A 14059-nucleotide genomic window follows, 5' to 3' on the forward strand; every position below is an offset into this window, starting at 1 on the left:
TCAGTGTTTCCTAAACACCAGCCCGGTGAAGGTGACCCCTCTGCTGCACGCACGGCCCCGTGGAGGGGACAACACCAGGCAGCCGCACAATGCTGGGAGTGGTAGTCCTTGGGAACACAGGACCCAACTTCAGCCAATAAAAGAAACTTCAGTATTTTATGGGAAAAGTAAAATCACAAATAGCAATAAAGGAACAAGTGCGGAGCCAGCGAAGGGTTAATGTGCATAATTGTTATATGAATATTTATTCTGACTTTTTGTCTTCTCTCCTTCGGGATCTGAGGGGTTAAGTGATGGCAGGGATGACTGACAGCCGGGGGCAGCTCCGCATACCTGCAATGTTATTACCTACAACTCTACCTGTGCTGCCACAACACGACCCACTCCGCTCTGCGGGACGGGAGCCGGTCTGGTGCTGCTGGGTGCAGGTCCCACCCGGAGGAGGCGCCGCGTCCACCCAGAGCGTCCACACACAGCGTCCACCCACAGAATCCACCCACAGAATCCACACACAGAATCCACACACAGCATCCACCCACAGACTCCACCCACAGAATCCACACACAGCGTCCACCCACAGAATCCACACACAGTGTCCACCCACAGAATCCACAGCGTCCACACACAGCGTCCACCCACAGAATCCACAGCGTCCACCCACAGAATCCACAGCGTCCACAGCCACCAGAGCGCAGGTGACAGGAGAGCAGCTGACAGCAGGTGAGTCCCCCATAGAGGATCTCCCTGGGATTCGCGGATTCGGAGCGGCCCCTTCTACTTACCGGCACATTAGAATTACAACGTGTTCACACTGAGGGGTTTTTGCTGAGTTTTAGAAGTAGGAACTCTCCAAAAACCACAAGTTTGGATTGGAGAGTTTCTGCTGCAAATCCTGTGATTGCAACCTGACCGCACAGTCACACCACACAGTCACACGTAAGGAGCCGATCCCAGGATACACACAAGGAGCGGATCCCGGGATACACACAAGGAGCGGATCCCCTGCAGTCAGTCAGTTGTAATAGTGAGATCGGTAACAGGTGCCGGCTTCACACTGCATAGAATAAATCCAACCACGACAAGGTGCCAACACGGACGGTCCTGGCCCAAGACTAGAGCCATCCCCTGGGATCTGTTCCTTATGTGTATCCCGGGATCTGCTCCTTGTGTGTATCCCAGGATCTGTTCCTTGTGTGTATCCCAGGATCTGCTCCTTGTGTGTATCCCAGGATCTGCTCCTTGTGTGTATCCCAGGATCTGCTCCTTGTGTATCCCAGGATCTGCTCCTTGTGTATCCCAGGATCTGCTCCTTGTGTGTATCCCAGGATCTGCTCCTTGTGTGTATCCCAGGATCTGCTCCTTGTGTGTATCCCAGGATCTGCTCCTTGTGTGTATCCCAGGATCTGCTCCTTGTGTATCCCAGGATCTGCTCCTTGTGTATCCCAGGATCTGCTCCTTGTGTGTATCCCAGGATCTGCTCCTTGTGTGTATCCCAGGATCTGATCCTTGTGTGTATCCCAGGATCTGATCCTTGTGTGTATCCCTGGATCCGCTCCTTGTGTGTATCCCAGGATCTGATCCTTGTGTGTATCCCTGGATCCGCTCCTTGTGTGTATCCCAGGATCCGCTCCTTGTGTGTATCCCAGGATCTGCTCCTTGTGTGTATCCCAGGATCTGATCCTTGTGTGTATCCCTGGATCCGCTCCTTGTGTGTATCCCAGGATCTGATCCTTGTGTGTATCCCAGGATCTGTTCCTTGTATGTATCCCTGGATCCGCTCCTTGTGTGTATCCCAGGATATGTTCCTTGTGTGTATCCCAGGATCTGATCCTTGTGTGTATCCCAGGATCTGTTCCTTGTGTGTATCCCGCGATCTGCTCCTTGTGTCTTGTGTGTATCCCTGGATCCGCTCCTTGTGTGTATCCCAGGATCCGCTCCTTGTGTGTATCCCAGGATTTGCTCCTTGTGTGTATCCCAGGATCTGATCCTTGTGTGTATCCCTGGATCCGCTCCTTGTGTGTATCCCAGGATCTGATCCTTGTGTGTATCCCTGGATCCACTCCTTGTGTGTATCCCAGGATCTGTTCCTTGTATGTATCCCAGGATATGTTCCTTGTGTGTATCCCAGGATCTGATCCTTGTGTGTATCCCAGGATCTGATCCTTGTGTGTATCCCTGGATCCGCTCCTTGTGTGTATCCCAGGATCTGTTCCTTGTATGTATCCCAGGATATGTTCCTTGTGTGTATCCCAGGATCTGATCCTTGTGTGTATCCCAGGATCTGTTCCTTGTGTGTATCCCGCGATCTGCTCCTTGTGTCTTGTGTGTATCCCTGGATCCGCTCCTTGTGTGTATCCCAGGATCTGTTCCTTGTGTGCATCCCAGGATCTGTTCCTTGTGTGTATCCCAGGATCTGTTCCTTGTGTGTATCCCAGGATCTGATCCTTGTGTGTATCCCGGGATCGGCTCCTTGTGTGTATCCCGGGATCGGCTCCTTGTGTGTATCCCAGGATCTGTTCCAGGTGTTCGTGACGCCACCTGTGGTATTCGGTCAGGGGTGACTGACGCTGCTTAAAGGGGTCCTCTGGGGTGATGTTATGGCAGCTAGATGGTATACCTTCCCACAGGTGAAGTAGGTCCCCAGGGCTCCCGTGTAGTAGATGGAAGATGGTGAATGGTGCAGTAAATAACGAGGACACAGGTTTGCAGTCTCTTTACCTGGTTTATTGAAGACTTCAGGCAGCCACAGTCCAGGGCACCAGATCACAGGGCAGGCATGGGTCCGGCCGGCTTGGAAGCGAATCCAGAGTCCCCTTTACCAGGTGGAGTTAGAAGCCTTCCTCTAGCGTCGTAGTGTTGTAGTCCCTTACTGCCTATGGTTCTGATAAGGTCCTCACAGTTCTCTCTGTCCCCCATATAGGATAGGACATAACCCGTATGACAGGTGACTCGAACCGTTTTACAGGGTCTCTATCATGACCCGGGCTCTATGTGTCACTGTGCCTCCCGGGTGTTAGGGCGGACAGGTAACTTGCAGTTCAGCTGTCCTGCCGGTCTCTGCTGAAAGTCTTAGAGTCCCTTACAACCTCTGTGTTCCGGCTACCGGTTATCTGCGCTTCAGAGGGGGATCTCCCGTTCGCAGCCGTCCTCTCCTGATGTCACTCTCCTGTGCTTCACTCTCCTACACGATCGCTGCAATCTGTTCTGCTTTCGGTGTTATCTCTGTCCAGGAGCTGCAGCACTTTCTCGTGGCTGCACAGCCCCTCTGCTTCCTTCCCCTCTGTCTCTCTGACAGGAACTCTCCCCTCTTTCCCTCAAAACCACATTATATATAGGGGAGTCACCTAGGAATAGGATCAAAAGCTCCCCCTGGTGTCCTGGAGTGTGAACATGTTGCATGTTTGTGTTTACCTGGTGAAAGTTATCCTTCCTTGCCTCCAAGCGTAACATCCCTCTCCCCACGAGGAAAGCAATGCCACTGTGACAACCAGGACCCTGGGGTATCTCCTGGGATCTGCTCCTTGTGTGTATCCTGGGATCCATTCCTTGTGTGTATCCTGGGATCTGCTCCTTGTGTCTTGTGTGTATCCTGGGATCCCCTCCTTGTGTGTCTCCTGGGATCTGCTCCTTCTGTGTATCCTGGGATCTGCTCCTTGTGTGTATCCCGGGATCTGCTCCTTGTGTGTATCCCGGGATCCGCTCCTTGTGTGTGTGTCTCCTGGGATCTGCTCCTTGTGTGTCTCCTGGGATCCGCTCCTTGTGTGTATCCTGGGATCTGCTCCTTGTGTCTTGTGTGTATCCTGTGATCCCCTTCTTGTGTGTATCCTGGGATCTGCTCCTTGTGTGTATCCCGGGATCCACTCCTTGTATGTATCCCGGGATCTGCTCCTTGTGTGTATCCCGGGATCCGCTCCTTGTGTGTCTCCTGGGATCTGCTCCTTCTGTGTATCCTGGGATCTGCTCCTTGTGTGTATCCCGGGATCTGCTCCTTGTGTGTATCCCGGGATCCGCTCCTTGTGTGTGTGTCTCCTGGGATCTGCTCCTTGTGTGTCTCCTGGGATCCGCTCCTTGTGTGTCTCCTGGGATCTGCTCCTTGTTTGTCTCCTGGGATCCCCTCCTTGTGTGTCTCCTGGGATCCCCTCCTTGTGTGTCTCCTGTGATCTGCTCCTTGTGTGTCTCCTGTGATCTGCTCCTTGTGTGTCTCCTGGGATCCGCTCCTTGTGTGTCTCCTGGGATCCGCTCCTTGTGTGTCTCCTGGGATCTTCTCCTTCTGTGTCTCCTGGGATCTGCTCCTTGTGTGTCTCCTGGGATCCGCTCCTTGTGTGTCTCCTGGGATCCGCTCCTTGTGTGTCTCCTGGGATCTTCTCCTTGTGTGTCTCCTGTGATCTGCTCCTTGTGTGTCTCCTGGGATCCGCTCCTTGTGTGTCTCCTGGGATCCGCTCCTTGTGTGTCTCCTGGGATCTTCTCCTTGTGTGTCTCCTGTGATCTGCTCCTTGTGTGACTCCTGGGATCCGCTCCTTGTGTGTCTCCTGGGATCCGCTCCTTGTGTGTCTCCTGGGATCTGCTCCTTGTGTGTATCCCTGGATCCGCTCCTTGTGTGTCTCCTGGGATCTGCTCCTTGTGTGTCTCCTGGGATCCGCTCCTTGTGTGTATCTCGTGTTGTGTCTGTTAGTGGCCGCAGTGTGAACGTGCACTTACACTGCACGGTTGGCCGCCGGCCCTTTCCTTCGGTTTGGGGGTTATGGATGGGGGGGAGACCACATTTTAAACACTGCAATATTCTCTGCTCAGCAGCGAGATCTAGGAAGATCACCACCATCATCTGGTGGCAGGATGGGATCCTTATTCCGGAGCGAGGAGATGTGCCTGACACAGCTGATCCTGCAGGTGGAGGCCGGATACTGCTGCATCGCGGAGCTGGGAGAGCTCGGACTGGTCCAGTTCAGAGACGTAAGAACCAAGGGGGGTGCAATGGTCTGCAGAATATCAGTGTATGGAGAGAGGACAGAGCGATGCTCTGCAGAGAGGTCAGTGGTGTAATAATCTGCAGGATATATCACTGTGTATCTGTCAGGAGGTGGAGGAGCGATGCTCTGCAGAGAGGTCAGTGGTGTAATAATCTGCAGGATATATCACTATGTATCTGTCAGGAGGTGGAGGAGCGATGCTCTGCAGAGAGGTCAGTGGTGTAATAATCTGCAGGATATATCACTATGTATCAGGAGGTGGAGGAGCGATGCTCTGCAGAGAGGTCAGCGGTGTAATAATCTGCAGGATATATCACTGTATCTGTCAGGAGGTGGAGGAGCGATGCTCTGCAGAGAGGTCAGTGGTGAAATAATCTGCAGGATATATCACTGTGTATCTGTCAGGAGGTGGAGGAGCGATGCTCTGCAGAGAGGTCAGCGGTGTAATAATCTGCAGGATATATCACTATGTATCTGTCAGGAGGTGGAGGAGCGATGCTCTGCAGATAGGTCAGTGGTGTAATAATCTGCAGGATATATCACTGTGTATCTGTCAGGAGGTGGAGGAGCGATGCTCTGCAGAGAGGTCAGTGGTGTAATAATCTGCAGGATATATCACTGTGTATCTGTCAGGAGGTGGAGGAGCGATGCTCTGCAGAGAGGTCAGCGGTGTAATAATCTGCAGGATATATCACTATGTATCTGTCAGGAGGTGGAGGAGCGATGCTCTGCAGATAGGTCAGTGGTGTAATAATCTGCAGGATATATCACTGTGTATCTGTCAGGAGGTGGAGGAGCGATGCTCTGCAGAGAGGTCAGCGGTGTAATAATCTGCAGGATATATCACTATGTATCTGTCAGGAGGTGGAGGAGCGATGCTCTGCAGATAGGTCAGTGGTGTAATAATCTGCAGGATATATCACTGTGTATCTGTCAGGAGGTGGAGGAGCGATGCTCTGCAGAGAGGTCAGTGGTGTAATAATCTGCAGGATATATCACTGTGTATCTGTCAGGAGGTGGAGGAGCGATGCTCTGCAGAGAGGTCAGTGGTGTAATAATCTGCAGGATATATCACTATGTATCTGTCAGGAGGTGAAGGAGCGATGCTCTGCAGAGAGGTCAGCGGTGTAATAATCTGCAGGATATATCACTATGTATCTGTCAGGAGGTGGAGGAGCGATGCTCTGCAGAGAGGTCAGTGGTGTAATAATCTGCAGGATATATCACTGTGTATCTGTCAGGAGGTGGAGGAGCGATGCTCTGCAGAGAGGTCAGTGGTGTAATAATCTGCAGGATATATCACTATGTATCTGTCAGGAGGTGGAGGAGCGATGCTCTGCAGAGAGGTCAATGGTGTAATAATCTGCAGGATATATCACTATGTATCTGTCAGGAGGTGAAGGAGCGATGCTCTGCAGAGAGGTCGGTGGTGTAATAATCTGCAGGATATATCACTGTGTATCTGTCAGGAGGTGGAGGAGCGATGCTCTGCAGAGAGGTCAGTGGTGTAATATTCTGCAGGATATATCACTATGTATCTGTCAGGAGGTGGAGGAGCGATGCTCTGCAGAGAGGTCCGTGGTGTAATAATCTGCAGGATATATCACTGTGTATCTGTCAGGAGGTGGAGGAGCAATGCTCTGCAGAGAGGTCCGTGGTGTAATAATCTGCAGGATATATCACTGTGTATCTGTCAGGAGGTGGTGGAGCGATGCTCTGCAGAGAGGTCAGTGGTGAAATAATCTGCAGCATATATCACTATGTATCTGTCAGGAGGTGGAGGAGCGTTGTTCTGCAGGGGGTCGGTGGTGTAATAATCTGCAGGATATATCACTGTGTATCTGTCAGGAGGTGGAGGAGCGATGCTCTGCAGAGAGGTCCGTGGTGTAATAATCTGCAGGATATATCACTATGTATCTGTCAGGAGGTGGAGGAGCGATGCTCTGCAGAGAGGTCAGCGGTGTAATAATCTGCAGGATATATCACTATGTATCTGTCAGGAGGTGGAGGAGCGATGCTCTGCAGAGAGGTCAGTGGTGTAATAATCTGCAGTATATATCACTATGTATCTGTCAGGAGGTGGAGGAGCGATGCTCTGCAGAGAGGTCAGTGGTGTAATAATCTGCAGGGTATATCACTATGTATCTGTCAGGAGGTGGAGGAGCGATGCTCTGCAGAGAGGTCAGTGGTGTAATAATCTGCAGGATATATCACTATGTATCTGTCAGGAGGTGAAGGAGCGATGCTCTGCAGAGAGGTCAGCGGTGTAATAATCTGCAGGATATATCACTATGTATCTGTCAGGAGGTGGAGGAGCGATGCTCTGCAGAGAGGTCAGCGGTGTAATAATCTGCAGGATATATCACTGTGTATCTGTCAGGAGGTGGAGGAGCGATGCTCTGCAGAGAGGTCAGTGGTGTAATAATCTGCAGGATATATCACTGTGTATCTGTCAGGAGGTGGAGGAGCGATGCTCTGCAGAGAGGTCAATGGTGTAATAATCTGCAGGATATATCACTATGTATCTGTCAGGAGGTGAAGGAGCGATGCTCTGCAGAGAGGTCGGTGGTGTAATAATCTGCAGGATATATCACTGTGTATCTGTCAGGAGGTGGAGGAGCGATGCTCTGCAGAGAGGTCAGTGGTGTAATATTCTGCAGGATATATCACTATGTATCTGTCAGGAGGTGGAGGAGCGATGCTCTGCAGAGAGGTCAGTGGTGTAATATTCTGCAGGATATATCACTGTGTATCTGTCAGGAGGTGGAGGAGCAATGCTCTGCAGAGAGGTCCGTGGTGTAATAATCTGCAGGATATATCACTGTGTATCTGTCAGGAGGTGGTGGAGCGATGCTCTGCAGAGAGGTCAGTGGTGAAATAATCTGCAGCATATATCACTATGTATCTGTCAGGAGGTGGAGGAGCGATGCTCTGCAGAGAAGTCAGTGGTGAAATAATCTGCAGCATATATCACTATGTATCTGTCAGGAGGTGGAGGAGCGATGCTCTGCAGAGAGGTCAGTGGTGTAATAATCTGCAGCATATATCACTATGTATCTGTCAGGAGGTGGAGGAGCGATGCTCTGCAGAGAGGTCAGTGGTGTAATAATCTGCAGGATATATCACTATGTATCTGTCAGGAGGTGGAGGAGCGATGCTCTGCAGAGAGGTCAGTGGTGTAATAATCTGCAGGATAGATCACTATGTATCTGTCAGGAGGTGGAGGAGCGATGCTCTGCAGAGAGGTCAGTGGTGTAATAATCTGCAGGATATATCACTATGTATCTGTCAGGAGGTGGAGGAGCGATGCTCTGCAGAGAGGTCAGTGGTGAAATAATCTGCAGCATATATCACTATGTATCTGTCAGGAGGTGGAGGAGCGATGCTCTGCAGAGAGGTCAGTGGTGTAATAATCTGCAGCATATATCACTATGTATCTGTCAGGAGGTGGAGGAGCGATGCTCTGCAGAGAGGTCAGTGGTGTAATAATCTGCAGGATATATCACTATGTATCTGTCAGGAGGTGGAGGAGCGATGCTCTGCAGAGAGGTCAGTGGTGTAATAATCTGCAGCATATATCACTATGTATCTGTCAGGAGGTGGAGGAGCGATGCTCTGCAGAGAGGTCAGTGGTGTAATAATCTGCAGCATAGATCACTATGTATCTGTCAGGAGGTGGAGGAGCGATGCTCTGCAGAGAGGTCAGCGGTGTAATAATCTGCAGGATAGATCACTATGTATCTGTCAGGAGGTGGAGGAGCGATGCTCTGCAGAGAGGTCAGTGGTGTAATAATCTGCAGGAGATGGAGGAGCGATGCTCTGCAGAGAGGTCAGCAGTGTAATAATCTGCAGATCTCCTGATTAACCCTTTCCTGTTGCAGCTGAACGTCAGTGTGAATAACTTCCAGCGGCGGTTTGTGAACGAGGTGCGGCGCTGTGAGGGGATGGAGCGGATCCTGCGTGAGTACAGGGGCCCCGTGTGTTGGGGGTCGCACATTAGGAGCCCTGATTTCAGGATCTCTGCTGCCGTCAGTGGACGGGAACCTTCCACACAGCGGAGGGTTTGTTACACTTGTATCTGTGGAGGCAGCAGGAATCTACCTGCAGATGTTTTGTTACAATGTATCAGTGCGGAGAGCGGAGGATTGTGCGGACTGGATGTCACTGTAACAAACCCTCAGCTGTGAGCAGATTTATTGCAGAATTCCCATTCACTGGCAGAGATCTGACAGAGGAGAACAGAGGTGATCGGGAGGTTTTGTCCCCTGTGACCCGCGGGGTAACGTGATGTCGCCCGTCTGTCCCCCGTCTGTCCCCCGTCTGTCGCTTGTCTGTCCCCCGTCTGTCGCCCGTCTGTCGCCCGTCTGTCGCCCGTCTGTCGCCCGTCTATCGCCCGTCTGTCCCCCGTCTGTCCCCCGTCTGTCCCCCGTCTGTCGCCCGTCTGTCCCCCGTCTGTCGCCCGTCTGTCCCCCGTCTGTCCCCCGTCTATCGCCCGTCTGTCCCCCGTCTGTCCCCCGTCTGTCCCCCGTCTGTCCCCCGTCTGTCCCCCGTCTGTCGCCCGTCTGTCCCCCGTCTGTCGCCCGTTTGTCCCCCGTCTGTCGCCCGTCTCGTCTGTTGCCAATCTGTCCCCCATCTGTCCCCCATCTGTCGCCCGTCTGTCCCCGTCTGTCGCCCGTCTGTCGCCCGTCTGTCGCCCGTCTGTCGCCCGTCTGTCCCCCGTCTGTCCCCCGTCTGTCCCCCGTCTGTCGCCCGTCTCGTCTGTTGCCCGTCTGTCCCCTGTCTGTCCCGTCTGTCGCCCGTCTGTCCCCCGTCTATCGCCCGTCTGTCCCCCGTCTATCGCCCGTCTATCGCCCGTCTGTCCCCCGTCTGTCCCCCGTCTGTCCCCCGTCTGTCCCCCGTCTGTCGCCCGTCTGTCCCCCGTCTATCGCCCGTCTGTCCCACGTCTGTCCCACGTCTGTCCCCCGTCTGTCCCTTGTCTGTCGCCCGTCTGTCGCCCGTCTGTCGCCCGTCTGTCGCCCGCCTGTCGCCCGTCTGTCCCCCATCTGTCGCCCGTCTCGTCTGTTGCCAATCTGTCGCCCGTCTGTCCCCCATCTGTCGCCCGTCTGTCCCCGTCTATCCCCCGTCTGTCCCCCGTCTGTCCCCTGTCTATCGCCCGTCTGTCCCCCGTCTGTCCCTTGTCTGTCGCCCGTCTGTCGCCCGCCTGTCGCCCGTCTGTCGCCCGTCTGTCGCCCGCCTGTCGCCCGTCTGTCGCCCGTCTGTCCCCCATCTGTCACCCGTCTGTCGCCCATCTGTCCCCGTCTGTCTCCCGTCTGTTGCCCGTCTGTCCCCCGTCTGTCCCCCATCTGTCCCCATCTGTCCCGATCTGTCCCCCGTCTGTCCCCCGTCTGTCCCCCATCTGTCCCCCATCTGTCCCCCATCTGTCGCCCGTCTGTCGCCCGTCTGTCCCCCATCTATCGCCCATCTGTCCCCCATCTGTCGCCCGTCTGTCCCCCATCTGTCCCCCATCTGTCGCCCGTCTTTCCCCCATCTGTTGCCCGTCTGTCCCCCTTCTGTTGCTCGTCTGTCCCCCATCTGTCCCCATCTGTCCCCATCTGTCCCGATCTGTCCCCGTCTGTCGCCCATCTGTCGCCCGTCTGTCCACATCTGTCGCCCGTCTGTCACCCGTCTGTCGCCCATCGCAGGGTTCCTGGTGTGTGAGATGCAGAACGACAAGATAGAAGTGGGAAACCCTGAGAAGTCGCCACAGACCCCTCTGCCGAGAGAGATGATCGACCTGGAGGTGAGCTGTGATCCGCGGGGGCGGGGCCGACAACCTCCACACTGTGCGCAGGCGAGTTTTCAGCAGTAATGGCGGCTCTTACAGACCACCCTGGAGAAGCTGGAGGGGGAACTGCAGGAGGTGAACGGCAACCAGCAGCGGCTGAAGCAGAACTTCCTGGAGCTGACTGAGCTGAAGCACTTACTGAAGAAGACGCAGGACTTCTTCGAGGTGCGGATCCAGTGACCTCCCGACCACCGCGTCCCCGACCACCGCATCCCCAACCACCGCGTCCCCGACCACCGCGTCCCCGACCACTGCATCCCCAACCACCGCATCCCCGACCACCGCGTCCCCGACCACTGCCTCCCTGACCCTGCATCCCCGACCACCGCGTCCCCCGACACTGCGTCCCTGACTACCGCATCCCCAAAAACCACATCCCCGACCACCGCATCCCTGACCACCGCATCCCTGACCACCGCATCCCCGACCACCGCATCCCCAACCACAGCATCCCCGACCACCAGATCCCCGACCACCGCATCCCCAACCACCATGTCCCCAACCACTGCATCCCCAACCACCGCATCCCCGACCACCGCATCCCCCAACCACCGCATCCCCAACCACCATGTCCCCAACCACTGCATCCCCAACCACCGCATCCCCGACCACCGCATCCCCAACCACCGCATCCCCAACCACCATGTCCCCGACCACTGCATCCCCAACCACCGCATCCCCGACCACCGCATCCCCAACCACCGCATCCCCGACCACCGCGTCCCCGACCACTGCCTCCCTGATCCTGCGTCCCCGACCACCGCGTCCCCCGACACTGCGTCCCTGACTACCGCATCCCCAAAAACCACATCCCCGACCACCGCATCCCTGACCACCGCATCTCTGACCACCGCATCCCTGACCACCGCATCCCCGACCACCGCATCCCCAACCACTACATCCCCGACCACCGCATCCCCAACCACAGCATCCCCGACCACCAGATCCCCGACCACCGCATCCCCAACCACCATGTCTCCGACCACCGCATCCCCCAACCACCACATCCCCGACCACCGCATTCACCAACCCCGCCTCTCCAACCACCACGTCCCCGACCCCGCGACCCCAACCACCGCATCCCCCGACACCACCGGCGACATGACTTCTGTGTGTTTTTTGTTTTTTTTTCCAGGCTGAAGCGAATCTCCCGGATGAATTTTTCAATGAAGACACCAGCAGCCTCCTGGAGCTCCGCACCGTTCCCTCCGCTGCCGCCGCCGGGAAACTGGGGTGAGGACCACCGCCATATACAATATCATCACCTCCAGAGCTGCACTCCCTATTCTGCGGTTACATCATGTCTTATCCTCCAGTCACCCCCAGAGCTGCACTCACTATTCTGCTGTTACATTGTGTCTTATCTTCCAGTCACCTCCAGAGCTGCACTCACTATTCTGCTGTTACATCGTGTCTTATCCACCAGTCACCTCCAGAGCTGCACTCACTATTCTGCTGTTACACCATGTCTTATCCTCCAGTCACCTCCAGAGCTGTATTCCTACTTCAGCTCTGGTCCCTTGTGCCGTGGTATCAGTGTCTGACCCTCCTCTCGGTTCGCAGGTTCACGGCCGGGGTGATCGGCAGGGAGAGGATGGCGTCATTCGAGCGGCTGCTGTGGAGGGTCTGCAGGGGGAACATCTACCTGAAGTACAGCGAGCTGGACACGGCTCTGGAGGACCCCGTCACTGTAAGGACCCACATGGGGCTCGGGGCCGCTCTGCACTGCGGAGCCATAGAGCGAGGAGGACCGTCTGACCCCAGCGGAGCCGGGTGCTGCTCCTCTGCCTATGGCGGCAGATACAAGGGGGCTGCACCACCGAGGCTTCTAGGCTGCACCACTGAGGGCTTCTAGGCTGCACCACCGAGGGCTTCTAGGCTGCACCACTGAGGGCTTCTAGGCTGCACCACCGAGGCTTCTAGGCTGCACCACCGAGGCTTTATAGGCTGCACCACCGAAGGCTTCTAGGCTGCACCACCGAGGCTTTATAGGCTGCACCACCGAAGGCTTCTAGGCTGCACCACTGAGGGCTTCTAGGCTGCACCACCGAAGGCTTCTAGGCAGCACCACCGAGGGCTTCTAGGCTGCACCACCGAGGGCTTCTAGGCTGCACCACTGAGGGCTTCTAGGCTGCACCACCGAAGGCTTCTAGGCTGCACCACCGAGGCTTTATAGGCTGCACCACCGAAGGCTTCTAGGCTGCACCACCGAGGCTTCTAGGCTGCACCACCGAGGCTTCTAGGCTGCACCACCGAAGGCTTCTAGGCTGCACCACCGAAGGCTTCTAGGCTGCACCACTGAGGTCTTCTAGGCTGCACCACCGAGGTCTTCTAGGCTGCACCACCGAAGGCTTCTAGGCTGCACCACCGAGGCTTCTAGGCTGCACCACCGAGGTCTTCTAGGCAGCACCACCGAGGTCTTCTAGGCTGCACCACTGAGGGCTTCTAGGCTGCACCACCGAGGGCTTCTAGGCTGCACCACCGAGGTCTTCTAGGCTGCACCACTGAGGGCTTCTAGGCTGCACCACCGAGGTCTTCTAGGCTGCACCACTGAGGGCTTCTAGGCAGCACCACTGAGGTCTTCTAGGCAGCACCACCGAGGTCTTCTAGGCTGCACCACCGAGGCTTCTAGGCTGCACCACTGAGGGCTTCTAGGCTGCACCACCGAGGCTTCTAGGCTGCACCACCGAGGCTTCTAGGCTGCACCACCGAAGGCTTCTAGGCTGCACCACCGAAGGCTTCTAGGCTGCACCACCGAAGGCTTCTAGGCTGCACCACCGAGGCTTCTAGGCTGCACCACCGAGGCTTCTAGGCTGCACCACCGAAGGCTTCTAGGCTGCACCACCGAAGGCTTCTAGGCTGCACCACCGAGGGCTTCTAGGCTGCACCACTGAGGGCTTCTAGGCTGCACCACCGAAGGCTTCTAGGCTGCACCACTGAGGGCTTCTAGGCTGCACCACCGAGGGCTTCTAGGCTGCACCACCGAAGGCTTCTAGGCTGCACCACCGAGGGCTTCTAGGCTGCACCACCGAGGGCTTCTAGGCTGCACCACTGAGGGCTTCTAGGCTGCACCACCGAAGGCTTCTAGGCTGCACCACTGAGGGCTTCTAGGCAGCACCACCGAGGCTTCTAGGCTGCACCACTGAGGGCTTCTAGGCTGCACCACCGAAGGCTTCTAGGCTGCACCACCGAGGGCTTCTAGGCTGCACCACCGAGGGCTTCTAGGCTGCACCACTGAGGGCTTCTAGGCTGCACCACCGAGGGCTTC

General features: G+C 55.6%; 1 protein-coding gene across 2 annotated transcripts in view; it reads left to right on the plus strand.

The window, feature by feature from the left end:
- The first annotated feature begins 610 nt into the window (after window positions 1-610).
- ATP6V0A4 (ATPase H+ transporting V0 subunit a4) overlaps window positions 611-14059 on the plus strand; it is a 29783-nt gene continuing 16334 nt past the window's right edge. The window contains exons 1-8 of one of the 2 annotated variants that reach the window (XM_077267177.1): window positions 611-643; window positions 675-720; window positions 4792-4950; window positions 8849-8927; window positions 10649-10746; window positions 10831-10956; window positions 11927-12024; window positions 12355-12481. In XM_077267177.1, the coding sequence (XP_077123292.1) occupies window positions 4834-4950; window positions 8849-8927; window positions 10649-10746; window positions 10831-10956; window positions 11927-12024; window positions 12355-12481 (645 nt within the window). In that variant the 5' untranslated portion in view covers window positions 611-643; window positions 675-720; window positions 4792-4833. Of the gene's footprint in view, window positions 721-4791; window positions 4951-8848; window positions 8928-10648; window positions 10747-10830; window positions 10957-11926; window positions 12025-12354; window positions 12482-14059 lie in introns of both variants that reach the window. The other variant, XM_077267176.1, reaches the window with a different exon arrangement.

The sequence above is a fragment of the Ranitomeya variabilis genome, chromosome 5 (genome assembly GCF_051348905.1).
Source record: "Ranitomeya variabilis isolate aRanVar5 chromosome 5, aRanVar5.hap1, whole genome shotgun sequence".
NCBI classification, from domain to species: domain Eukaryota; kingdom Metazoa; phylum Chordata; class Amphibia; order Anura; family Dendrobatidae; genus Ranitomeya; species Ranitomeya variabilis.